We start from the raw sequence: 26493 nt of genomic DNA, 5'->3' as shown, positions 1-26493 counted from the left end.
ATGTAAAGCGGGAATGTGGACCGATTCCTTTGGATGAAAGGGTGGAAGTTGAACATTTGGGATATCATTATCGTAAACATTTTTGAAGAAGTCGGCAAACAAATTAACGATGTCATTAGTATCACTACTACTTTTCCCTTCGAAATACATGTATGTTGGTAGGCTAGGTTTGTTTTTTCTTAGTGAGTTTACATGTGTAAAAAAGTTTTTGGTATTTGAAGGAATAGACTTTTCTGTGTTGAGTATGTATGTTTGATATAATTTTTTGGAGAGCTTTTTACAGTCAGTTCTATATTTATGAAATATTTTGTAGTCTGAGATAGAGTTGCTCTCTTTGAAATTTTTGTTAATTATTAAGTGTTTTAATTCATTATTAAACCATTTGGGGAACTTTGATGGTTTGAATTGAATTAAGGGAACATATTTTTCAATAGCCGTGTTGATGATGGAGTAAAAAGATTCAAGATTTTGGTTAACATTTGTGTTTTTGTCTAAAAAGGACCAGTCTGTACTTTCTAAGTATTTTGTTATGAGTGGATAATCTGCCCTTGCAAAATTGTATGAATATTTAGGAACACTATTAGAGTAAATGTTTAGGAAGTTGTTTGTAATGGTGATGTTTAAGGGAGGATGGTGGCAATCTTCGGGAAGAAGGGGGTCTATGGATTTACATAATTTTACTGAAGGATCGCTACTAAATGCAAGATCTAGTAAATGGTGATTAGAGTTGTATACGTTATTAATTTGTTTAAGACCTAGGAAATTTGACATATTTATAATTTCACGAGCATTAGCAGATGTATTAAAATGAGTTGTTGAGTTATCACTATGGGTAATCCAGTCTATATTGGGAGTATTGTAGTCGCCGATTAGCAGCATTCTAGCTTCCGGATATTTGAGCTTGAGGGCCTCTACATCTTCAATGTGGTTTACGTAAATTTGTGTAATTGATCCGGGAGGAATATAAACACATCCAAGAATGATTTTTCCTAGGTTCGTCTTGAGTAGTAGGAAAATTTGTTCTATATTTTTGTGTTTGCATTTTAGCCTGGATGAAGTTATAGATTTGGTGACTGATATTAATACACCTCCTCCTCTTGATTTGGTGCTGGTGGCGGTACTTCTATCTAAGCGGTAGGTGTTGTGTGAAGTGAAGCCTAGTTCTTCTGTGTTAAAGGACGGATCCAACCAAGTATCAGTCAGGAAATATATATGAAAGGGATGGATTGGAATCGATGATCTTAGCTCATTAAGTTTTGTGCGGCAGCCTCTGATATTCTGATAGTAAGCCATGATAGGTTTTAGTTTTTTGAGTTACTATTTACAATAACAGGTTTATTATTTTTGTATTTTATTGTGAGTCCAATCTCACCATCTTTGGTTTTTTGTTCTAGTGTTAAATGTAGCTTGGTGAGATAGTTTCTTTGAGCTGGGGTTTGGTCTGAATAAATTTTAATACCGGGGTATTCGGTTATGTTGTTCTTTTTCTTCAGTATGTCTATGGCTTGGATGGAACTGTCAAGAATGACTTTAAGAGGTCGAGGTTTGTCAGGTTTTGTGATTCCCAGACGAAAAGTTGTTATGTTGGCTCGGGTGATGGATGAGTTAAGAGTTGTTAGTGTGGTTAAGATTCTCGTTGTATCATCAGTATTTTTTTCTATATGGGAACTGGCTGAGCTTTCAGGGAAGTTAAAAATAATTATGTTTTTTGACCGTTTTTTCCTCTCTTCGAGCTCATCGGCAGCTTCACACATTGATAAAGTTGATGAGTTTGTCGATTCTTGAGTAGTTTGGTCATCTGATCTTTAGTTAGTTTTAAAGCGGGATCCGTTATGTTACTGTATAGAGCACTAATTTCTTCTTTCGCTTTATTGATATAAGAAAGAGCATCTGTGGCACTCATCTTGCAAGTTGGAATTTATAAAATTATTTTAATTTTATTTTATATAATATAGCGGTGACAACCCTGCACTTGAGTTGTCTGTGACAAGTTAGATGGGCAATTCACTTGCACACTTCGATACTCTGAATGTGTATGTCAGTAGTACTTCCTTCTGTATGGCGTTTGTTTGTGTGTGTCTAATGCGCTCTGGTGACAGTTGAGATTTGAGATATTAAGTTATAAATAAAGAGTTACCAGTTAGGCAGCTGCAACTATTATTTCACTGTTTAAGTTTAGATTTTAGTTGAGTTTTTGTAATAAAAATCACTACATAGAGTCCTTAGATTAATGTTTACTGTTAAATTTTGTGGAGCAAAAAAAGTATGTGTTCACTGTGACACTTGGTATTGTTGTTGATTGTCATTGTCATTATAAACACAATAATTAACTATAACTTAAACACAAATTTATTTCTTGGATAATTTGTATACTGCCGCTTTTGTGAGACATCACCTAAGGGGCGCTTTACAGTTGATGTAGGTCTTACAAAAAATATAAATACTACAAAAAGAAAGTTACGTTAAGTTAAATAAAGTACAGGAACAGGTGACACGTAGATAGAAAATGGAGACTCTACAGCAAGAATCCTAGGTGGTAAAGAAACTGGACCAGCTGCTGCAGCTAGAGAGTCCACCGCGTCTTTGTCATCTGTCCAGGTATGTGTCTGCTACTAATAAAGCGCTGCATTGAGTAGACGCGGTGCATTGTGCCCGCAATAAAACACTAATAAACACTTTCTCGGGCCTTCCGAGTTTCTGAGAATTCCGTTGAAAACATCTGGCGTACAGTTACCAACCCTCGTCCCACGTTCGTTCATGGCGAGCGAATGTCGAACATTTTTTTAACAAAATTTTCGTTTATTCACTTTTATCACACTGCACTTAAATCACATTACTATAAAGTTCTAATGACTGGTTGTTAAGTTTATTTAAAATGTTGATTAATTGGTTTTAAAAATAATTTCAAATATTGCCACATTTCCCTTGAAAATATTAAAAAAATAACACAGAGCGGTTGGAGGATGCGTCCAGCTGCCGCGAAGGCTACAACCACTGTATTGATATTTGGGCTAGTGTTTTTAATTTCTCGGAAAGTCAAGGTTGCAAGATAAAAATAAAATATTTTCAACAAATACGATTGTGTTTTACAAAAAAATGTTATAAATTAATATTTATACTTAATTAAAAACAAAAACAAACTAAACATTTAAATAACTGTCTTTTAAGCATATTAATGGCGAGCTGAAAGATTAATAATTTGTATTGTAAGGGTTAACTTAAACATGTCTGTTATCCATAAGTAAGGGGTTTTTTTTTATAAAAAAGTTGTATTGTTCATGTAATGTCTTAACTTTTCTCATTAAATTCAATGCTAATAAATACCTGGGCCAGTTGAAAAGTAATCGCCCTAGGCAAGAAATTTCGCCACCGGTATTAAATCCATGTTGTTTTTTGTAAAACCTAACCAAAAAATTTTCAACCAGCTGTCATTTAGGACGGATTGTTTCACAGAATTTGAAGAATTCATCAAATTTCCTAATTAAAATTCAAGTTCTATTCTAATTCAATGTTCTGTTATTATTTCATCATGGGCTGGTTGTTTCACAGCAATTTAGTACTCTAGTAGCAAAACTTTACAAATAAAATTTTTACAAAAATGAATAAAATCGAGTGATTAGATACTTGTTTTTGAAAAAGATGCTACCGAATTGAATTGAACGTGTTTATAGCGACACACCTTCTATATCAACAATTAAGTATTGGACATCTGAATTTAAACTTGGTCATATGAGCATTTTTGATGATGAGCGTCCAAGCCATCCAAAAGAGGTCACCATGCCAGAAATGATTAATAAAATCATGGAATGATAATGAGTGATTTAGCGCGAGATGACTGAGCAGTATGTGAGTTGTTGGACTGATTTGACGTTGATTTAAAACTTAATAGGCAGCATTTGGCGAAGAAAAACTCTTCCACCAGGGCAATGCACCGTCGCACAAGTGCACAGTCGCAATGGCTAAACACATCCACCATATTCTCCAGATTTGACGCCCTTCAACTATTATTTATTTCCAAACTTTAAGAAATGGCTCAGTGGTAAGAGATTCGGGCCAAATACCGAGGTCATCGCTCAAACAGAGGCCTATTTTTAGGGCTTCGAAAAATCGTATTATTCAAAGGGCATAGAAAAGTTGTCGTTGGACAAAGTGTATAGGGCTAAAAAGAGACATTTGTGAAATAAATCGAGTTTTGCCCAAAAAAGTTGTGTTTTCTTGCCTAGCTTATTACTTATCAACAGAGATGTACTTTATTTCAAATAAATCCATTTCAAATGGAAATGCAAAATGGGTATTTTCCATTTTGCATTTTAAATGCTTTTCTAAAAACCATTTTGCATTTTGCATTTTAAATGCTTTTCTCAATGCATTTTCCATTTTAAATGCTTTTTTGCAACATTCTTCCTACTATTTCCACTCATCTTTTTTTCATAAGCCCCAAATATCAGTCGGTCCTCAACCTCGCTATGAGAGATAATTTACATTTGTCAAGTTGCTCCCTGGTAGAAGCCCCGGCAATTGAGTGATAACATTACAAAAAATACTGATTCAAATACTGAACATGGGGCCATGACGCTGTAATATTAAATGTTAGATAGCAGTTTCTATGTTTTTACGTTGGCAACATTTGTCCCGCGCAAATTTTTTGTGGTTCATAATCCGTAGTCGTGGCATTTTTTGATTTATCATCATGTAATATGTTTGTTTTACATTGATGTCCATTATTAAATGACAAAACTGTTTAAAAATTCTATAATTATTTTAATTGTTTGACCTGAGAAACCATTTTGCATTTTCAATGCATTTTGAAAATAGGTATTTTGCATTTTGCATTTGAAATGCTTTTCTAAAAACCATTTTGCATTTTCAAATGGAAAAGTTTTGACCCATTTCCATTTTGCATTTCAAATGGTTTTGGGTACCCATTTTGCACATCTCTGCTTATCAACCACTCCTCATACATGTAACAGCTTTGTCTTATTCTATATTATTTTAATTGGGAGTTGTTAATCTTATTTTCAATAATTAATATAACTGTAACTTTTGTTTCAGTATGTCAAGTGCGTCTTCCAGCTTGGAGATGATACCGATTCATCCGCAGACATCGAACACTCATGTCCAAGTAAGTTAACTTTTTCAATATGTGCATTTATATTTTCTGTACATTAGATGATAAAATTGATGTAGATGAGAATATAAAATTGCGCCTAGGTACATTAACCATGTCATCTGTAGTAGTTCCAGCTTTCTCCACTGGCAAACTTAAGCTGAACTGAGCATATCTTTTTTCCAGTTTACTTTTAATTGTCTTGATTATTATGTAAAATCAACTATTAATGAAAAATGTGTAGTGAGAATCAATTATTTTAAAGTAGAATTCAATAATAGAATAGATAAGAATAGATATTTTGTCTTTAATATCAATAAATTAAATATGGTGAATCTATTTCCAGAACACAGATCTGAGCGTATTGTGCTAATAGGGAGAAATATTTACTAACCATATTTTAGCATCGTGCAAACTAAGTGGTCAACAATAATATTTCTAGATCATGTTTATTTTTGCCACTGGTATCACTTGACAATCTACAATAGTGCCTGTGACGCATTGTTCTTAATATTCTCTATCTACGTATTATATTACCTACATTCCTGCATCACGTGCACCGGACAAACGCATTTCACTCAGTTTAAGTCCATTGCAATCTTTTTAATTTTGCTAATTCTTTTTTACTCTTGTTGCAGAACATGAGCCAAAAATACCCAAACATTGCTCAGGGAAGGGCTGATGAGCCGCCGGCTTCAATTGTGGTGTCTGTACCACTGCCTCAAGGGCCAGTTATCCAGCTCGCCGGACATCAGGTATTGCATTATATTACGTCACCTACTGTCTTTTGTCTCTTAAGGGGACAAGACTACTTGGAACCAATCCTGGGAAATAGCGTTTTCTTAAAGGAACAAAATGTTTAGGTTAAACTGTAACGCTTCAACATTCAGTAATTGCATATTACAAAGCACCTCAGTCAAAAAATCAATGCAAAATCAAAACGGTTATGTAGTACGTCTGTTCATATGCAAACATTCATACTAATAAGAGTAATGGTGCCTGATTGCATCATACTCTTAATGTTACAATGTCATTTTAACCTCAATTGTCTCGACACATGTTAAAAATTAATGGTATAAAGCTATCCATCGCTCATATGATTATTTCACCAATTTCCTGGGAACATATTGAAGGATCAAAAGATTAGAAGCTGGCTACCGACTACGGGAAGGCAGTGAAATATGCTCGCAGACATTACGTTGCACGGTCACGTCTTTTACCTTGTATGTGTTAGGCACTGGTTGAAAATAGAACAAATTGGAACAGTGAGTTCAGTGGACTTCGGGAACACTTGCAGGTTCGTGAACTACTTATTTTTATATGTATCTAAAGATTCCACAATCTGTCTTCGAGTCTGTTCAACCTTAGAATCTTTGTTACCTTTCATTGTGAATATTGAAGCAAGAAATCGTAAATAGTTAGAGCGTTTGTGTATCAGACGCAAGTCCTTTACATTGACTGTAAATAAGGGGTGCTGAATCTTCTAGTCGGTGAGCTGCTTTATGTTCAGGGCCTTTTCCGGTTGCTGTGATGTCGTGTATCCAAGGAGAGAGCAGTAGGTAGTCCAAGGAAGCGCAAGGTCAGAAGTCAAAGGCGGTTGTAGTGGTTCCAGCGGGAGAAGCAGTCCAGAGTGAAGCGGTCAGAGTAGATGTCGGAAGAGAGAGACTTGAGATCGCTTTACGCGCGGTATATATAGGACTAGCAGGAGCGGGCACACATCGGTGTGCGCGCGTCTGAACCGCCCCACGTAAACGAGGTGCATTTTTGTGCAGCTTCGTGTGTTTTCATATGACTTTAATAGTCAATATTAAAATTATTTATTCAATAGTACTCTTTACGCCGCTTCATCTCATGAAAACTGTTTTTCCCTAGCATTTTTAATGTTTTTATAATAAATTGTACAATATGAATCAGTGGGTCCTCAGACCGACATTGGTGTGAGGAAATCCTTATAACTACTTAATATTAATGTTTACATATTTCAATATTACTTTACAACATAGACGCGAGTCCAGCCTTTCAACCTGTATATTTTTATTTAGCATTATTGCGGCGAGACGCAAATCTAACATTAATTTGCGCAAATATATATGAAAAGAGAAATATTTCTAGGTTTATCGTGCTTTGCGGTGATTGGCTGGCCGTCGCCGTTCTGTGTTTGGCCTGGCTTCGCCTGGGCAAAGGAGAGGGGATGTGACGTAAATACTGGGTCCACGGCTTGCGTTGTGCCCAGTGCTCTCCAGCCGGGGAGGGGATACCATGTAAATACTGTGTCCGGGCGCGCGTTGTGCTCAGTACTCGCCGGCCGGGTAAATACTAGCTTTCGTATCCTCCCATGGTCAGAAAGCTGCTTTGCGGCCTTTGGGTAGCATTGCGTAATGCGTTCGATACAGTTTGAATAGCTACAATTCTCTTAGCTTAGTTTAGTGAGGGGTAATAATGCATCAATTGTCTTAGCTTTGGTTCAGTGAGGGGTAATAATGTATCAATGAAATAAATTAGTTGTTATGAATATGTATTGGGCACAATGTTATGATAGGTTAGGATACTTACTTAGCCCATAGTTGTGTTAATAGGCTGTTATTGTGTTTGGTTTTTCTAAGTACATTATTGACTGTAATTATGATTGAATAGTGGGTGGCCAAGTTTGACTTTGTTGGTCTTTGAAGGCCAACGCGCCAGAGTCCCTTCCAGTGGTTGAACTGGAAAAGAGCTCGCCAAACCGACCTACCGACGGTAGAGCATAATTCTCCATTCAGGGCGGGGAAAAATATATCCCATCTACATGATGTTTGAAAGGAAGTTGCAAGGTTATAGAATGAAAGTAATCTGGTTAAACATTGGACTGGCCGTAACAAGTTGTATTTGATAAATTTCACAGAGAAATACAAAAAGGTGTAAACTTACCCCCATCGACCAGAACGTAGAATCTATCTACCCTGTCTAAAATAATATGAACGTACGTAGTTATGAGGAACGAACACTGAGTGCCGCGAATGGCGGAGTAGATGAATCAGCCATGTAGCTAGAGGACGGCAGCATCAGGATGTGGCTGGCCTACGGCCCAGTGTGGTCCAGCCAAGAGGAGTAGACGGTAGCTTCAGGATGTGGCTGGCCAACGGCCCAGTGTGGTCCAGCCAAGAGGAGTAGACGGCATCAGAATGTGGCTGGCCAACGGCCTAGTGTGGTCCAGCCAAGAGGAGTAGACGGCATCAGAATGTGGCTGGCCAACGGCCCAGTGTGGTCCAGCCAAGAGGAGTAGACGGCATCAGAATGTGGCTGGCCAACGGCCCAGTGTGGTCCAGCCAAGAGGAGTAGACGGTTAATCCGTAAGTTGCCCTTCCACGAGGCAAGGTGGAACTAAATAATGCTCCGAATCAAAATGCACACGGCGAAAACAGTCTATCGGCAGAAATAATCACCGATCGCTTGGATAAACTCTGATTACCCCCATGGCCACACATGGCGAAAAACGTTTTCATTATTCACGCCACCCGGGGCGAATTCCACTCGCGGGAAATATTACTAGACTTCTAATCTTGAAGCACAAACTGAACATTTCGGTATTAATCACAAATCCATGAAATAACTTTCGATTAGATCCTCAGACCTACAGAAATAATAATTGACCCCCCGACCGGACACCCTGTCTCTCCTCTTTCCGGCCGGGAAGTGAAACCATCTTGAATTTTTTTGTCACTTCCTGTTAAAGTTTCTTGTTGCCAGTGCATAAACAATAGACAAGATAAATCACAGATTTGACAGGTTCTTACTTAGTGTAGTAATCGTATGTTATTTTCATAACATAGTTTTATCTACCTCTTTAAATTTTATTTGGGAAAACGTATAGCTTCATACACATTTTGATGTATTCAATGTTTACTTGGTTGCAACAAACCAACATTTAACAACTAGCCTAGCGATACATTCTTTTTTCCTGTAGCCCCGAATTTTGGGCCAGTCAAATCATTTTGCCCAGTTTGAGTGAACCTACTGGGCAAACCAAGTGTGGGACAACCTTATCATATCTATCGTAATATTCTCTGAAGTGTTATCGTATGTATCCCTATGCGTAAGCTTTTAATGACTTATGGTACTTTACTTGTGTGCACTTTTGTCAAGTTCTTTGTTGTTTCAGAATCCTGTTCCTGATGTGATGTTTATTCCACCGCAGTCGCCTGGCCCTTCCACAAGCAGCTGGACCCTGAAGCACACCATGAACATGCAGACTGAGGACTTGACCATTGAGGAGGTGATGGGCTCAGCACGGATGAGGTAACTAATAGTACATGCAAAAGGTGTAGAGATAGAAAATTTTAAAAGAAAATTACTGATATCTTTTATGTACTTTGAACGTGGTTCCTTAGTTCAGTTTTTTTTTCAAAGTTACCTGAAAAAGATTTTTTAAAATTTTATTAAAAATACGAGGCGTATCCAGAAAGTAAGTGTACTGAATTTTTGTAGGTTACCAATTTTTTTATTGAAACAAAAAAATTACATAGTTACCGTAGTACATTGTAAGCTATTTTTCGACATAGTCGCCATTCCTCTCAATGCAGGTGGTGAAGCGGGGTATCAACTCTTTGATGCCTTCCTCGAAGTAGTTTCCCGCCAACCCCTTCGTCCACTTCTCCACTTCCTCCTTTACCTCCTCGTCGGTTGAAAACCTTTTTCCACCCATGTACAGCTTCAGGGAGGTAAAGAGATAATAATCTGAAGGTGCTAGGTCAGGGGAATGGGCGGGGTGGTTCTGGACATCCCATTTAAACGAGGCAAGCAGTTCCTTCGTGGCGTTGGCCGTGTGTGGTCTGGCATTGTCGTGCAGCAGGCTGACTCCCTTTATCAGCATGCCTCTCCTCTTGTTTTGAATCGCCTTCCGCAATTTTTTTAGGGTCTCACAGTATCTTGCAGAGTTGATGGTCTCCCCTTGAGGCAGATATTCAATCAAAATTATGCCTTGACAGTCCCAAAACACGGATGCCATGATTTTCTTGGCTGAAATTGTGGTTTTGAACTTTTTGGCGGAGGGTGAAGAGGTGTGACGCCACTGTCGAGAATGCCTTTTGGTTTCCGTCGTGTAGTGTGCAACCCAAGTTTCATCTCCAGTAACAATGGAGCGGAGAAATTCATCTCCATGGAGTTTGCAGCGCCTCTGATATCTGAGGGTTTCGAGTAGTAGAGATCTGGAGATTTGTGGAAACATCGCAGAAAGTTCTTCCACAGTCAATCTGCGATCGTCACGGAGCGTTTTTTCGATTTTTTCCACAATTTCGTCAGTCACAATTGAAGGTCTTCGGCTCCTCTGATCATCATGCACAGACTTACAACCGTTTTTAAACTCGCAATACCACGTGTACACATTCGTAAGATTCATAGCTTTATGTATCACCATATGCAGTTTTCACCTCATTATAAACCTCAAACGGAGATTTTCCCTTCCAAACGAGATAACGGATGATGCCGCGTATTTCGTACTTGGCGGGAGATTGGATTGACATTTTTCACGAAACGTGTTGTCGCATCGACACTTCTCAACGTACTGACCTTCAACGTCTCGTTGCGGAGGGAACATGTTGAAAATAAAATTCATTCGATCGTGAGAGCCTCAGTACACTTACTTTCTGGATACGCCTCGTAATAGTGGTTACGATACAAAAACCATCAGGAACCGGGTACCGCCGCCCCGAGAACCATTTATTGAATAACCAACACCTCTGCCATAGGTCAACTTAAGTAGTTTGCTACATTTGGTGAATTAGCAGGGTGCCCGGGTTCATCGGGTGAGGTGTGTTCAGGATGCGTCGCTTGCAGATCGGGAGAGACTGGTTAGGGGAGTTGCTTTGACCTATCCAACTAGTCTCTGGACCCATGTCCTTGTGCCGCAGAGGGAGGAATAGATTCATATGTCCATCACTTCTGAACACACTGATTCCTAGATTCCTACCCACCCCTCGTGCCTTTTTCCTTCCCAGAACTTACTCTCCTTCCTTTTCTTAAAAAGACCCTCCTCATAGCATACCCAAAGCTGACATAGGACCTGAGGGTAATTATTTTCCTCTGGGCCTCCTGTGGGGTTAATGTAAAAAAAAAATCAATTAAACAACTGGACCTTAAACTTCGTTTCCCTTTAATTGGCATTTTTTCTCCACTTTGAGAACTCATTCGGAATGGCAATTAGGTTAATTGAAAAATCTGATGGATTGTTGAGTAATAATATTTATCTTTACTCTAATAATATCCAATCGACAGTTTCCTGAAGTGTAATCTGCCGGAATTTTATCATTTTTCAGACTCATTTTCCGCTTGTCCTTATTACCTTCAAACTTAATTTGGTTTTAGTTGTTTGTGTCTTTGTTAACCAAGGGTTAAATAAATTATATTACCCATAGGATGGAGACTCCGGACAGCATGCGCGCCCACCAACCCGGCATGAGTATGGAGCGACCCAACATGTCGCCTGACGAGCCGCGCAACAGGAAGCGCGGCCCCCCGGTCGGCGGCGGAGGTGAGTCATTACCCAGTAGTGCTATATATACGTATCACACTCACTAGCCAGTTGCTAGTATACAGTCAAGTTAGTTATTGCATGGCTGGTTACAAACTATTATTATTACTTGTCCACAGGATGTTGTGTGATTAATCTGTTTTTTCTCACTGTTTGATGCATCAATGATTCAATAGCTTCAATTATTTTCAGGATCCATAAACACTATGGTCCCACATAAAAAGAAGAAAGACCCGCCGCCGCGGTCCGATACGCGACCCGAATCTCAGGAACCATATTATTCTCCACCCGGTTCTCCAGGTTTATAATGACTTTGACAGATTGTTTTCTGTAGTTAGTGTAGGATTTAGGTGTTAGCATGAACAATCTATTACTTTTTTGGTATTTTACGCATGTAAATAATTTGCAAATTTCTTACGTCTATCTTTGTTACAGATGCACGAACTGCGAGGAACATTAAGTCTGCAATTGAGAAGTAAATATGAAACTATCTTTATTATTTAGCTTATTTTCTTACACACCATTACAGGAGGCTGTAACAGTCACTGACTACGAAAATATTTTTTTTGTCGACAAACATTACATACCTCGGTTACGAATGATCTCTCTTCTATAATTTAAAACTGTGGTTATTGCTTGTGCAATAATAAAGGACTTGGCTCAAAGTGGTTTGAATCCGCAACACCGGGATGCGAACCCAATGCCTTGTACCACTGAGCTACCAACTGGTCAAAACTATCGGTTAATTGATTATTTATTAATGATTAGTTCAGTTCCTCCGCTATATACTTTGTTCTCTGAAAAATAAACATTCTTGAAACATAGCAATAAATTTGACATTAATATTGGCATTATTGTTAATTAAACTTAATTGGCTATTGTCTTTCTTCGTCTAAGGTCACTAAACATCTTTCTGCCCATTTATTTAAGATTGTGGATACATATACACTAAGTGCTACACTACGTGGTTACACGCTGGTTTGTGCTTGTAGTCATCCAATAAATGCCCAAGCTAATCACGTCCCCCTGTCACTATGGTTTAAAATAGGTTTTATACATATTTTTATTCTGTTGCTCTTATTAATAAATGCGTTTTAATTTTTCCACAATTGAAAAACAACCATTAAAGTAATTGGTTGTTTATTAGTTTTAATAGGTTCTGCTTTTTTACCTCCAACTCTCCCAATGCTCTAACTAAAACTACCGAATCCGGTCTGCATGCATCGCTTATCGCTTTATAATAGTGGAACAAGTTTCGATGAGATATTAGTACGTATAATTGTAGATCTATGTTTCCACCTCACTTTGACATTTCATACAAAAGTAATTAATAAAAAATTCACAAAGTTTCATAATTTTTTCTCAAAGTACGGTCGGAAACTTTAGTGTCATAGAGTTAACTTCTAGATTTGAATATAAAGCGCGTTTTTCTAACACCGTTTACACGTTTACGTTTACAATCATGACAGTACTGGAGACATCAATTTCTATGACACCTATATGAGCTATTCCCAAAAGCGAACAAATTAGTCTGGGGGGTTAAATGTATCTATGTATGTACACTTCTTCATGCTGTTTTTGTATCTTCTGTTTCACCTTTCTGAAACAATATGTTTTCTCCTTAGTTTATAATGTTGTCCTTCTCGGAATGAGTTTTTTAAAAAATCATTGGGAATAGTACGTTAAAAACAATGTAACTTTTTTTTATATATTATCATAAATATAAAATTTAAGTAATTTTGTTTTTTGTGTATTTTTCTTGCAACAAAGCATTATTTACTAATCTTTACGGTCGTAACCTTCCCAGTGCACTTGAGCTTGTGGTTGATCCCATCCAGCGGATATACCGTTTCAGCTGTCATCAAGTTGGGGGGGTTTATCTGGATGACCTCAATTGACTGCACTTTGGAACACTTGAGTCTGGAGGGGACCAGATAATATTATCATTAAATAAGTGTCGTTACTTGAGGTGATCTTAGATTCATGTTATATTTATGCAAACGGTCGGCAGTTTTTCTCTCACCTATCATAGTAATTGAATTGAATATATTTATGTGCCTATAATGATATGACGTCACCGATACTTGTAATATTTAATAATAAAGAAGCATATCTGTTTGAGCGATATCTTGACCCGTGATCGGTGGGCTAGCATCACGAAATTAGCACAGCGTTTTCGGTGATGCAACTACTTTCATCTTGAAACATCATTTCCCTAATGAGCTATGGAGCTTTGAATTGTGCATTTAACCGTCAAAACAGGGCAAGATGCCATATTTTTGGTTCATTTCAAACAAGGACTTTGAATCTCAGGCAAATAGGGGTGTAGGGATACTGCTGATAACGTTGTAAATTCTCCTTCTTTCTTATAAACAACACTTACAGGACTGTCAATTACAATTCGTGAGCTTATTATAATTCTTGTTTTCAATTCATTTATTATTATCTATCCACACACTTCCTTCCTTTTATAACAATCTCAGGCGAAATTACGTAATGATATTTTATGGACATACCTAATAGGTGCTACAATTATGCAATAACTAAAAATATCCAACTGTATCTTATTGTACTGTGTATGTCTTAACAAATAAATAAATATTATAATGATGGAATTGGGAAGGAATTCAAATATTGTCAGGTTATTTGTCATCCACAAATGTTTATGTTTTATGAAAAAAATAAAACATTATACAGAAACTGAAACCACTCAAAAAAACACCATGTAATATATTTATAATTATTTCAGAAAAAAACATCATTCAATATATTTATAATTACATTATCCATACTACTAAATTTGTATCATCTATAAATGAAAATCTCAGCATGGGAGATCCCAGTGAGAATATATCTATTTGTTTCTAAAAAATTGAGATAGTAAAACACTTATTATTATTATAGTATAGGTAGATTCACCAGTTTCCCGCTTGTAGTACGAGTTTCTGGACACCATGCATATTCATATTTGACATTATTATATGTATCTACTTTAGTACATATTTATAAAATGAGCATTATTTTTCAATGGTGTGTATTGTGATGCAGGATGGCCCGAGCCCCCCACATGCTGGGCAACGAGCTGAACCCTGAGAGTGCGGCTGCGGCACGCCTGTCGGAGCACCTCAATGCAGAGCTGGTGGCGCACTCCGTGTTCCGCGCCCCCTCACCTCTTGTGCCCCCGCCCCTCATCAACAGGGCCACGGTAAGTCGCAACTATCTTCGCAAGACATTCATCACTGAAAATAAGTGTTATTTATTTATTTAACGCCCATAGGGCTTTTACATGGTTGGTACAGTAGAACCCCGTTAATTCGAACCCCGATAATTCGAAAAAACGCGTAATTCGAAATTTTCGACAAAAAAATTTCCGCAGAAAAATTTTTTCATACAAAAATTTTTCTGCGGTTCATCAAACAGATATTTAACTGAGAATTCCAGTTTAATATCTGTCCAGAGTCTAACTAATATAGAACTTGAGCAAAGAAAGCTTCAAATTCCAAATAATAAATGTTTTCTTCAGTATACAGTAGAACCCCGTTAATTCGAAAAAACGCGTAATTCGAAATTTTCGCCAAAAAAATTTCCGCAGAAAAATTTTTTCATACAAAAATTTTTTTAATTCGAAATTCGTTAATTCGTAATTCGAAATTTATTTTTGTCCGCGCACGAAAATTTGTTCGTGTAATTCGAAAAAATTTGATTTTTGCGAAAATAAATCATAATATTACGTAAATCTGAATCTAAAAGACAGCCGTGGCGGTAAAACGCCGAAAAATGTATTTTTACGTGGTTATACATCGTCCTAATTAGTATTATTATTTTGGAATATTGTACTTTTTCAAATTTATTTCGAATATCCGAGTTTGAAAGGCCGAGAAAATACGTTTTACGCGGATATATGTCGTATATAGAATTTAAAGGGTCGGCCGCGACGAAACTCGGCCACGAAATTTCGATTTACGCGTAAATGTATCGTATATTTACGAATTTATTTCGAATATATGAATTTAAATGGCCCGCTGCGACGGAAATCGGCCGCGAAATCTCGATTTACGCGTAAATATATCGTATTTTTACGAATTTATTTCGAATATCTGAATTTTAAAGGGCCCGCTGCGACGGAAATCGGACGCGAAATTTCAATTTACGCGGAAATATATTGTATTTTTACTAACTTTACTTCGAATATCCGAGTAAAAAAATACTGCGCGACAGAAATCGGCCGAAAAATTTCGATTCACGCCGAAATATGACATATTTTTACGAATTTACTTCAAATATCTGAACATAAAAAGCCGGCCGCGACGAAAAACTGCCGATAAAATTCGATTTACGCGGAAATATATCATATTTTTACGAATTTATATCAAATATCTGAATTTAAAGGGTCGGCCGCGACGGAAATCGGCCGCGCATTCTCGATTTACACGGAAATATATCGTATTTTTACGAATTTAAATTCGGATATTTGAAATAGAGGGCCGGCCGCGACGGAAAATTACCGCGAAATCTCGATTAACGCAGAAATATATCGTATTTTTACGAATATCTCAATTTAAAGGGTAGGCCGCGACCGAAATCGGCAGCGAAATCTCGATTTACGCGTAAATATATAGCATTTTTACGAATTTATTGCGAATATATGAATTTAAAGGGCCCGCCGCTACGGTAATCGGCCGCGAAAATAAAGAAATAATTGGTATTAATACGAATTTACAACTAAAATTCCACCCGGATTTGAAGAGGCGGCCGAGAAAATCGATTTTCGCCGTATTTTTTTTTTTTTTTTTCATAAAATTTCGAATTACATGGGAATTCGTTATTTGAAATTTGATTTTTGATTTTTGATGTCCCGTGGATTTCGAATTAACGAGGTTCTACTGTAGTAAAATTTTAATTTAACAGATACTTTGAAACATAAAAAATAAGAAATAAATTACATTTGATAAAAGCTATGCAACATGTCATACAAACACAAGAAACAAAAACAGAAGATTACAGCTATTTGTAGGTTTACATGATGTGTTTAGGAGTATTGTTGAAATAAATGTTTTAAATGATCCACAAAACTTGCCAAGTTGGTATTGAATATGTCAACATCACCCAAGTAATGATTTCCCATGGTGTGAAGTCGTTGTATCGGAGAGTGGGCAATGTAGTTACGCTTATGTGTGCTGCTGTAGAATATTGTATTTTGTCGTGTTGTTACTGTGGGTGTATGTATGTTTATAAGTTGCAGGAGTTCACAACAGTCGAATTTAGAGTTAAGTATTTTGAATAAGAACGTTAAATCGTTTATTTTACGTCTATCTTCTAATGTATGTATTTTTAGAGTATTTTATAAGAAATTGTATTTTAAGTCTTCGACAGGGATATTTAATTATGTTATGTATGATAATGCCAATTTGAAAGATTACCGATATCGCTAATTGACATAAGACCTTTCAATTCCTAGTCCCTTGACAAGATGGTGATATTGTTTATCTGTTCATGAAACAATTTCCATTTTTGAAAAAATTTTATGAATTTCACAAAAAAGTAAGATATAGTCCATTTTGTACGTTAAATTTTTTTATTTCTTTTTACTATCATTATTTAAACTAAGCCCGGTGTCCCATTGGGTCGGTAAGGGTAAGGAAACGGTAAGGAAGCGCACTTGAAGTGAAATGACACTAAACTGCGCTATATAAATGCCATGTTATTATTATTATAATCGACGTGGAACGAAGACCCTGCACAGAAAAGACCCAAAATGGTAGCGAACTTTATTTTCAGCACAGGTTCTTCGGTTTATGTCGATTCCTTACCCTTTTCATCCCAAAGAGAAGACGGACTTAGTCTGATATGTCTAAATATGTTCAAACAATATATTGAACCTAGTGCACTATTGTTTATTGTATACTTTTTATAGAAGAAATGATTAAGTTTGAATTTACATATTAAAGTTTCCTTTCTGTTTGCAGTCTTCCCGGAACCTTGCGGCATCTCAGGGCGGTCCAGGTTCCTCTGGTTTGTCGGGCTTGGGGGCCCTGGGTGCTCTGGGGGCCCTCGGGGGCCCGTCTAGCAGCTCCATGGCGGCACACTGCGCTGTGGCCCCTGTGGAGGCTGTGGGCGCTGCGCCTCTCGGCTTGGGGGGCAACCCGCAGAGCCTGGACCAGTTGCTGGAGCGCCAATGGGAACAGGGCTCCCAGTTCCTCATGGAGCAAGCACAGCACTTCGACAGTAAGATTAGAACAAATCCCAAACCTATTTATGAATTTTTACATTTAATTCATTTGAGTCTAACGCTCTTTAGCACTTAAAAATGGCCCCAAACCTCACTTCGTAGTCTGCTAACTCAAACCATACTATAAATGATTTATCTGTAAATTCTATGTGGGGTACTTACGAAAATGTTTAAGGTTTTCAATAGTAAAAATCCTTAAACTACCAAAATGTCCAAAAACCATTGAAGTAATTTTCGAACATTTTACCTAAAATTCCAGTAAGCATTTCATATAGAACTTAACAGCTAAGTCTAAGATTTTTTTTCATAGAATTTGCAGATAAATCATTATGTAGTATTTCTTATCTTAGCAGACTATAAAGTTTTTATTTTTGAATTCTGAACTTTAAGCCTCAGACACATTACACTATATTATGAAAGCAGAATTTGGGCGTGGCATATATGTATTATATGTTGGGGTGACACATTTCACAATAATCTTCCTCAGGAGAGGGTGTTAGATCAATTGGGGAACTGCCACGGATTATCATTTCTTTGTATGGGATCTGTCACTTTAACAGGTGACAGCCGCGTATTATGGCGCTCAGTAAATTGTTCTGACCCCCTTCTCCTGAGAGGGGGTCGCATAATTTTCAAATATCGCCCGGCTTGCAGATCACTACGCATATCGTCACAAAGCCAACACTGATAACACATTATCTTTTTAGGTGTGACAGGTCTGTATGGGATTGCATGGCGAGCAATATGAAGTGTAAAACACTTTTAACTTATAGCTTAATATGTCAGTCCCAATAAGATCTATGCATGAAGGTTAGATTCTGACCATAGAGTGGTTGGGGGAGCACTTAGTCTGACAAGTACCTACAGTTGATTGGCCAAAGTTATTCAGAGAGGGTTCAGAGACCCAAGTTCAGGTGAACCCGCTTTCAGCAAAGTTGATCAAGTTTTTCTAAAAAATTTTGTCATTCTATAAACGTCAGATCATCTAAAACTGAAATAACAGAACGCGGTATAACAGGCATCAATTCCATGCAACTATTCTTATTTTTAGCTTTAATTGATATCAAAATGTTTTTCTGTGTTGCTAAGATGTGCTATAAAATTATGAATAATTTGAATCACCAGTTATTTATCTTTTCTCTCCAGTATTAAAGGAAGTAATAGTTGAAGATGAAATTGTCACCGTTCAGGCAAAAGCCCACCAACCCCAACTTATTACCCTTAACAAGCGATAAATAATTTGTGAAAATGTGGCCTACACAGAAGGCGGTCTGATATTGAAATTTAAATGTTAACGATGTTATAATCTCTTATTTTAATGTTTTTTTTTTATATTTGATTAATGCAGGAACATAAATAAATCTTTAAAATGTACCTAAAAGCTTTACCTTCATATCCAAACTTTTAAATTGCGGTATTTTAAAATTGTATTTTGGGATTAATGAGTTTTGCCTGACCGGTGACGATACAATATTACATTTCATATATGTTTTGAAGAGTAAGAACTCATTTCTCTCCAATTGCACCAACAACCGCACCGTCCTTTCGGGGGCACTTATCAATCATCCCTCGTACATCCTGAGTTTTTTTTTCACATTTCGTTTGTACCAATTCTACGATCTAACTCTTTTTTATATTTTTATTTTAGTTGCTTCTCTACTATCGTGCCTGCATCAACTGCGAACGGAAAATGTTCGCCTCCAGGACTATATTGGCAACTTGTCACAGCGCAGAGATCATTTGCTCGCTGTCAACGCGCGCCTCGCCATACCACTTAACGGTAGGTCAGCTTAGTGACTACTTGGTTTCTTTGTATATGTATGCCATTTAGTACCAATTAACTAGTTCTACTTGGGCATTGTACTGAACGGTACTTTTTAGAAATCCTTGACAATAATTTGCCACTTGTACAGGAAGCCACTCATCACATATTTTCGTACTACGATATTTTTGAATAAAAATGGTTCGACGATATCATAACTTCTATTGTTAAATATTGTATATAATCATCATTAATCAATGTAACATACTTTTATAATAACGCTTTGCTTTATTTTGATATATCCACATATTTGTTAATTGTAAATCTAATAATACTCCTTTATCTCTTATGAGAACTCACTTTATTTTAAAACTACAGAATGTAGGTGAAATGTTTTAATGTATAATTCGGTACTCAATACAGATTTTTGAGAAATAAGTTTTGTTCTTGCTATTTTTTTAAATCGTCAAACAACTTGTTACTGGCAGTGTTATGTATAAAATGACATACCCGAAATATGGACAAAAATGACATAGGCTTGTGTGCACAATTCACAGATAAAATGATTGGTTTTAGGCGTATCAGTGCAAAATTCATGGGTACAGCACAGTGTAACTACATATTTTTTGTGCTAAAATTTGCACAAACTGATTTCACATGCAGTTCGCTGCGTGTAGTAACTGCGGACCTTTAAGTAAGAAAATAGTCATGAAATAAAAGCATTTTAAAATAAACCTTTGACAAATTATTTGGAAGCTCTGAAAGAGAAACTTGTTTGGAAGTCCTGTTAGGCCTCCAGTTACCAATAAATGTTCCTCCCTAATTCTTCTGGACATAATTGTAATTTTATAGACATGCATCCTAACCACTGAATTTTAATACTACAGTAGAACCTCGTTAATTCGAAATCCACGGGACATCAAATTTCGAATTAACAAATTCCCACGTAATTCGAAATTTTATGAAAAAAAAAAAAAAAAATACGCCGAAAATCGATTTTCTCGGCCGCCTCTTCAAATCCGGGTGGTATTTTAGCTGTAAATTCGTATTAATACCAATTATTTCTTTATTTTCGCGGCCGATTACCGTAGCGGCGGGCCCTTTAAATTCAGATATTCGCATTAAATTCGTTAAAATGCTATATATTTACGCGTAAATCGAGATTTCGCTGCCGATTTCGGTCGCAGCCTTCCCTTTAAATTGAGATATTCGTAAAAATACGATATATTTCCGCGTAAATCGAAAATTCGCGGAAATTTTCCGTCGCGGCCGGCCCTTTATCTCAAATATCTGAATTTAAATTCGTAAAAATACGATACATTTTCGCGTAAAACGAGAATTCGCTGCCGTATTCCGTCGCCGCTGGCTCTTTAAAAACAGATATTCGAAATAAATTCGCAAAAATACGATATATTTCCGCGTAAAACGAGAATTCACGGCCGTATTCCGTCGCCGCTGGCTCTTTAAATTCAGATATTCGAAATAAATTCGCAAAAATACGATGTATTTACGTGTTAATCGAGAATGCGCGGCCGATTTCCGTCGCGGCCGACCCTTTCAGATATTGGATGTAAATTCGTAAGAATATGATATATTTCCGTGTAAATCGAATTTTATCGGCAGTTTTTCGTCGCGGCCGGCCTTTTAAGTTCAGATATTTGAAGTAAATTCGTAAAAATATGTCATATTTCGGCGTGATCGAAATTTTTCGGCCGATTTCCGTCGCTCCGTATTTATTTACTCGGATATTCGAAGTAAAGTTAGTAAAAATACGATATATTTCCGCGTAAATTGAAATTTCGCATCCGATTTCTGTCACAGCGTGCCCTTAAAAATTCAGATATTCGAAATAAATTCGTAAAAATACGATATATTTACGGGTAAATCGAGATTTCGCGGCCGATTTCCGTCGCAGTGGGCCATTTAAATTCAAATATTCGAAATAAATTCATAATATACGATACATTTACGCGTAAATCGAAATTTCGCGGCCGAGTTTCGTCGCGGCCGACCCTTTAAATTCAGATATTTGGTGTAAACTCTTAAAACTACGACAATAAACGCGTAAAACGTATTTTCTCCGCCCTTCAAACTCGGATATTCGATATTAATTTGAAAAAGTACGACATTCCAGTATAAATGGATTCAGATTTACAAAATAATAATACTAATTAGGACGATGTATAACCACGTAAAAATACATTTTTCGGCGTTTTATCGCCACGGCTGACTTTTAGATTCAGATTTACGAAATATTATGATTTATTTTCGCAAAAATCAATTTTTTTCGAATTACACGAGCAATATTTCGTGCGCGGACAAAAATAAATTTCGAATTACGAATTAACGAATTTCGAATTAAAAAAATTTTTGTATGAAAAAATTTTTCTGCGGAAATTTTTTTGGCGAAAATTTCGAATTACGCGTTTTTTCGAATTAACGGGGTTCTACTGTATACTGAAGAAAACATTTATTATTTGGAATTTGAAGCTTTCTTTGCTCAAGTTCTATATTAGTTAGACTCTGGACAGATATTAAACTGGAATTCTCAGTTAAATATCTGTTTGATGAACCATAATAATTTTAAACGTCTTACAATAATACGCTAACCAAAACATTTCAATCTTTTTGTGAGCTACACCGCTTCTCCACTGACTATGTGTTTATTGGTAACACTGGTATTATACACATAAGTAGTATGTCTTTATCTTACCTTTACAGTCCCTTCATTTCACATTATTCCTACTACATATTACACATATTCTAAGTACACAATTTATGTTAGTTTAATACTAACATTTCCTTATATTTAATATATTATGTAAAGTCTCACCGCGAACTTATCCGATTTTTCCCATTCTTCTAGTGGAAACACCTGCGAATTCCACATTCGCAAGCAGTAGCCGGAGCGTTACCCCAGCGAATGTGGAGGGTTTGTAGACTGATTTACGGTAGAAATTTCTGTAATATACACACTGTTTACTATATTAACTTTGAATATCAATATTTTTACAGTTGCAATCCCCATGGACATGCCCAGGGGACAGCGGGACAACAATGGCAACCCAATGAGGCAAGTTTCAACCAAAGCTTATTTAACCTCTAACTAAGAGCTTTCTTAATCTTATCTTCCCTTGGGATCATGTGCACACCGGGAGCTAGATCTATGGTTTTCAGAGCAGTTGCTATTTTTCCTTCTACAGAGGCTAAGCCCGTCGTCCCACTGGTTCGGTATTGGTACCAAATTTACGAAAACCCGCGTTTGTGGGGCAGAAAAGTAAAGTACACTATGGTTTGCAGCACAGCCATTGAGGGATTGTTCTGCACAGAGTCTCCGGTTTTTGTCGTTTCGTTACCGATACCTAGCCAGTGGCCAAGCCAAGCTTGAAAGAAACATTTTATGGCTCCAAATAATTTTAAATTGCCATATTTGGTATGTAGATGTTCTGTGAATTACGAAAACAGATTCATAGTCAATAAGGTAATGATACATGAAATTTATAAAAATTCCGGTGTAAATTTTAATAATTCATATTAGAATCATCTTGAATTTCTTTAATATGTAAATTTAATCATTAGAACTTCTTGTATTAAATAAGTATGTATAACATTTTTCTCTATTTATAGGCCAAATCCCATTCGCGGAGATCCAAACAGGGCTGGCCCTGTGGAGCACCAACATGTAAGTGTGTCACTGTTCACTGTTTTTATTATAACACAATGGTATCAACTTTTATGACATAAAATTGACATTTTAAAATAGTGTTAAAGTCATTAAAGAATTATTTTTTTCTAGATGGTGAATCGTGATTTACAACCAAAGTCCAGCTGAAAACAAAGTAAAGATGGTGGCGGGAAGAGAACACAAGCTTCTCCCGTCACCTTCAACTCTAGTGACAATAGAACCACCCCGCACCACTCCACAGCATACCCTACCTTCCTCGATGCCCACGTACCGGTATATCCTCCGCACATGGAGCCCTATCAGCCCTACGGACACTCGGCGCTGGAGACATCGGACGCACAGATAGCCGCTGAAAACATCATCTACCAGCTGGAGAACCGAAGCAGTATGGCCCCCATGACCACCATCACCGCCACTAGCACGTACACCCACAGACACAACCGCAACCGCGCGCCAGAGACCATTACGTGCCCCCCACGCAGCCCGCACCCTCAGCGCAGCCAAGCCTGGGTGAACAGCAGCACCGTCACCAGCACCCCCACACAGGTGCATGAGGTGCTGAACCTGAGCACCAACGGAACGTACGCAGCTGGCAGAAGTGACAGTCGCGCGGGGCCCAGCAGCGCCCCCCCGGCACCATCAGCTTCCACCGCTACCACCTCCGCCACTGGCAACACTCCTGCACCAGGAAGGTTCCACGACTTCTCCATTGACTTTCTTCTTGGCTAAATATAATGATTTAGTTTGATTTCTGAAAGACATTGATTTAAAACGTAATCTAATTCTCACCATGAGCTTTTTCGCCTTTATTAATCAATATAATTAGTTGATATTGTTAGCTAATAATAACTGAATACAAAGTGATTCAATTTAAGGACACATTCAAATGAATTTAGTTTCTTTATTGTGTGCCTAGGATCTCAACATAAATTTACAATGTGTGGGTCTGATACAGTAGGGATGCCTCAAAACTTTTGTCGATACAAGCATATACGTAATGTCTAAGGCGAAGGACTTCCATCTATATAAAATATGTAAATATACTTGGATGTACGTATCTGTGAGTTCCATTGATGTGCTACATTTTGTAGAAGCCAAAATCCTCAATTACAACGGAAGTAGCATTATTTCATATATATCATTATGTTAGTTTATAACGACATTGGATAGCAGGAGAAGCAGTAGAGCGGGACTGCAACAGGGAAGTTGAGGTGCTGTGGTAACGTCACGACTATCGAAGACACTTAAACCTTAGATCAAATCACCTAGCGCCGGCATGCAGAGTTTAGTATTAGGGGCCAGTGTTATGTGCATAAAAATATATTTGTTAGTATCTAGACATAGGATTAGGATACATTTATCTTGATGGGATATTACCTTCTACAAGGCAATTACCCTAAATAGACACTTTTGTAAATTTAACGAAAAAAATAGCACTTTTTTTCCGTACAATGAGTACTGATAATTCAGTATTTTAAAACAGACTGCGTAAATGTTTATGAGATGATAAGTGGTAGATTATCAGCATATGTGTAGTGGTTTACGGATATACTATCGGATTCCAACTTTCCGTTGGCTATTAATCTTATAGTTTTTCTTGATCCAGACTTTCTTTGCTTATGGAGTTGCATTATGTTTCACAGCAAGAAGTTATGAAGGAGAGTTTCTTAGTGGATGAGGAGGAAGTAGCAGAGCAACAATCTTCTGGCGCAATAAGAGAAATGCTGAAAACATGGGAAACTGTTGCATCGTAAATTGAGAAGCATAACCCTAATAAGGAGGTGGCTATGCATTCTAGAAATTTATTCAATGATAATGCTGTGTCACATTTTCACAAAATTTTGAAGCGTCGGCAAAAAAAAAAATGTCTCAAAATTGAGACATTTGTTTTTGCCGAAAAAAAAAAAAATTCAGTATATTTTTTGGCATGGAACGCATTATAGTATTTTACATTAATTTATATGGGAAAAATTGTTTCACTTAATGAGTGTTTCACATAACAAGTAAGGTTCTGGAACGAATTAATCTCATTATGAGAGGCTCCACCATATATATTTTCAAACATAAACCCTAAATCGATTTCATAATTTATTTACACTGTGCTTTAATTGGATAAATATATTTTAAATAGTGGACTATCTTGGTAAAAACTAAATGTGGCAAGATTCTTCAAATATAATGTTTACTTACTGCATTATTCAATATGTATTACAATGACTTACTATTTTAACTAATTTACATAACAATATTGAATGATCCCATAAAATATTTTTAAATCATAAATATCAAATAATAAGGAACTCCAGTGAAAAATATTATGACTTTAAAAAATATTCTTATAAATCAACAAAATAATTTTACTTAAACTCAATAAATCGTCATTTAAAAACTATCACAACCATAAGAGACTTAAACGTCCTGTGATTGGACGACTGTTTTGATGAATTTTCTTTTAACAGTAGAATAACTTATTGACAAACACCTGGCAAGGCTGAAGTCCTGTGTTCAGTTCCTAGAAACGACCAAATCTTTTTCTATTTCACACTTTTCGTTTCAGAGTTGTTAATATTATTTTTTTTTAATTCTTGCAAATTATTTATTTTGGATTTTGTTGGTTCCATACCGACCCATGTGGGAATGGCCTTATTGTTACCCGAAAAAATCGAGGTATGATAACACGTATAACCCTGCATTATATCAATGGTTTTGGCAGGCTTATTTTAACTACAAAATTGACATTATTACTACAAAAATACTGGTATCTAAAAGGTTCATTAAAAAAATTGCTGGAATTCCCTATTATCTATTTTACATGTTCTCATGTTCATAATGTTGTTTCTGTAAAACATCATTGTTTGATGTTAACATTTTTTTGTAAATAAACAAATTTATAATCAATAATATTTTCAAACAATGAATTTAACACTAAATATTTCTAATTATAACAATCATTGATGAATTTGTAGAGATTTATTTTACTTCTATTTCTAATGGTGAACTTAAAAGTATGATTCTGTAAATATAAATTAACTTTTTATTATCAAAATCAATTATGTTTTTTTTTTTAAATGCTTGGGTATGTACACATATTTCTTTTCACAAATAGTGTTCATGTTATTTCCAATGTGATTGTGTAAATAAACATTTATATTAATTGCCAATGATTAATAAATGTTATGATGAATTAATGTTTAATGCATCATCA

At 36.6% G+C, this 26493-nt stretch overlaps 1 protein-coding gene across 4 annotated transcripts in view; it reads left to right on the top strand.

Moving 5' to 3' along the window:
• LOC149412458 (uncharacterized) overlaps positions 1–23537 on the top strand; it is a 54679-nt gene extending 31142 nt beyond the window's left edge. For 3 of the 4 annotated variants that reach the window (XM_089646076.1, XM_089646073.1, XM_089646074.1), the window contains 12 exons: positions 5053–5122; positions 5746–5862; positions 9246–9382; positions 11497–11612; positions 11805–11912; positions 12048–12087; positions 14661–14817; positions 17579–17837; positions 19490–19621; positions 22619–22676; positions 23231–23285; positions 23400–23537. In XM_089646076.1, the coding sequence (XP_089502202.1) occupies positions 5053–5122; positions 5746–5862; positions 9246–9382; positions 11497–11612; positions 11805–11912; positions 12048–12087; positions 14661–14817; positions 17579–17837; positions 19490–19621; positions 22619–22676; positions 23231–23285; positions 23400–23435 (1285 nt within the window). In that variant the 3' untranslated portion in view covers positions 23436–23537. The remainder of the gene's footprint in view (positions 1–5052; positions 5123–5745; positions 5863–9245; positions 9383–11496; positions 11613–11804; positions 11913–12047; positions 12088–14660; positions 14818–17578; positions 17838–19489; positions 19622–22618; positions 22677–23230; positions 23286–23399) is intronic. The other variant, XM_089646075.1, reaches the window with a different exon arrangement.
• The last annotated feature ends 2956 nt before the right edge of the window (positions 23538–26493 follow it).

This window comes from Hesperophylax consimilis, chromosome 23, assembly GCF_061612785.1.
Source record: "Hesperophylax consimilis isolate HC1 chromosome 23, BYU_Hcon_1.0, whole genome shotgun sequence".
NCBI lineage: Eukaryota > Metazoa > Arthropoda > Insecta > Trichoptera > Limnephilidae > Hesperophylax > Hesperophylax consimilis.
The sequence above is the reverse complement of the archived record's forward strand: the minus strand, read 5'-3'. Positions and strand labels throughout refer to the sequence as shown.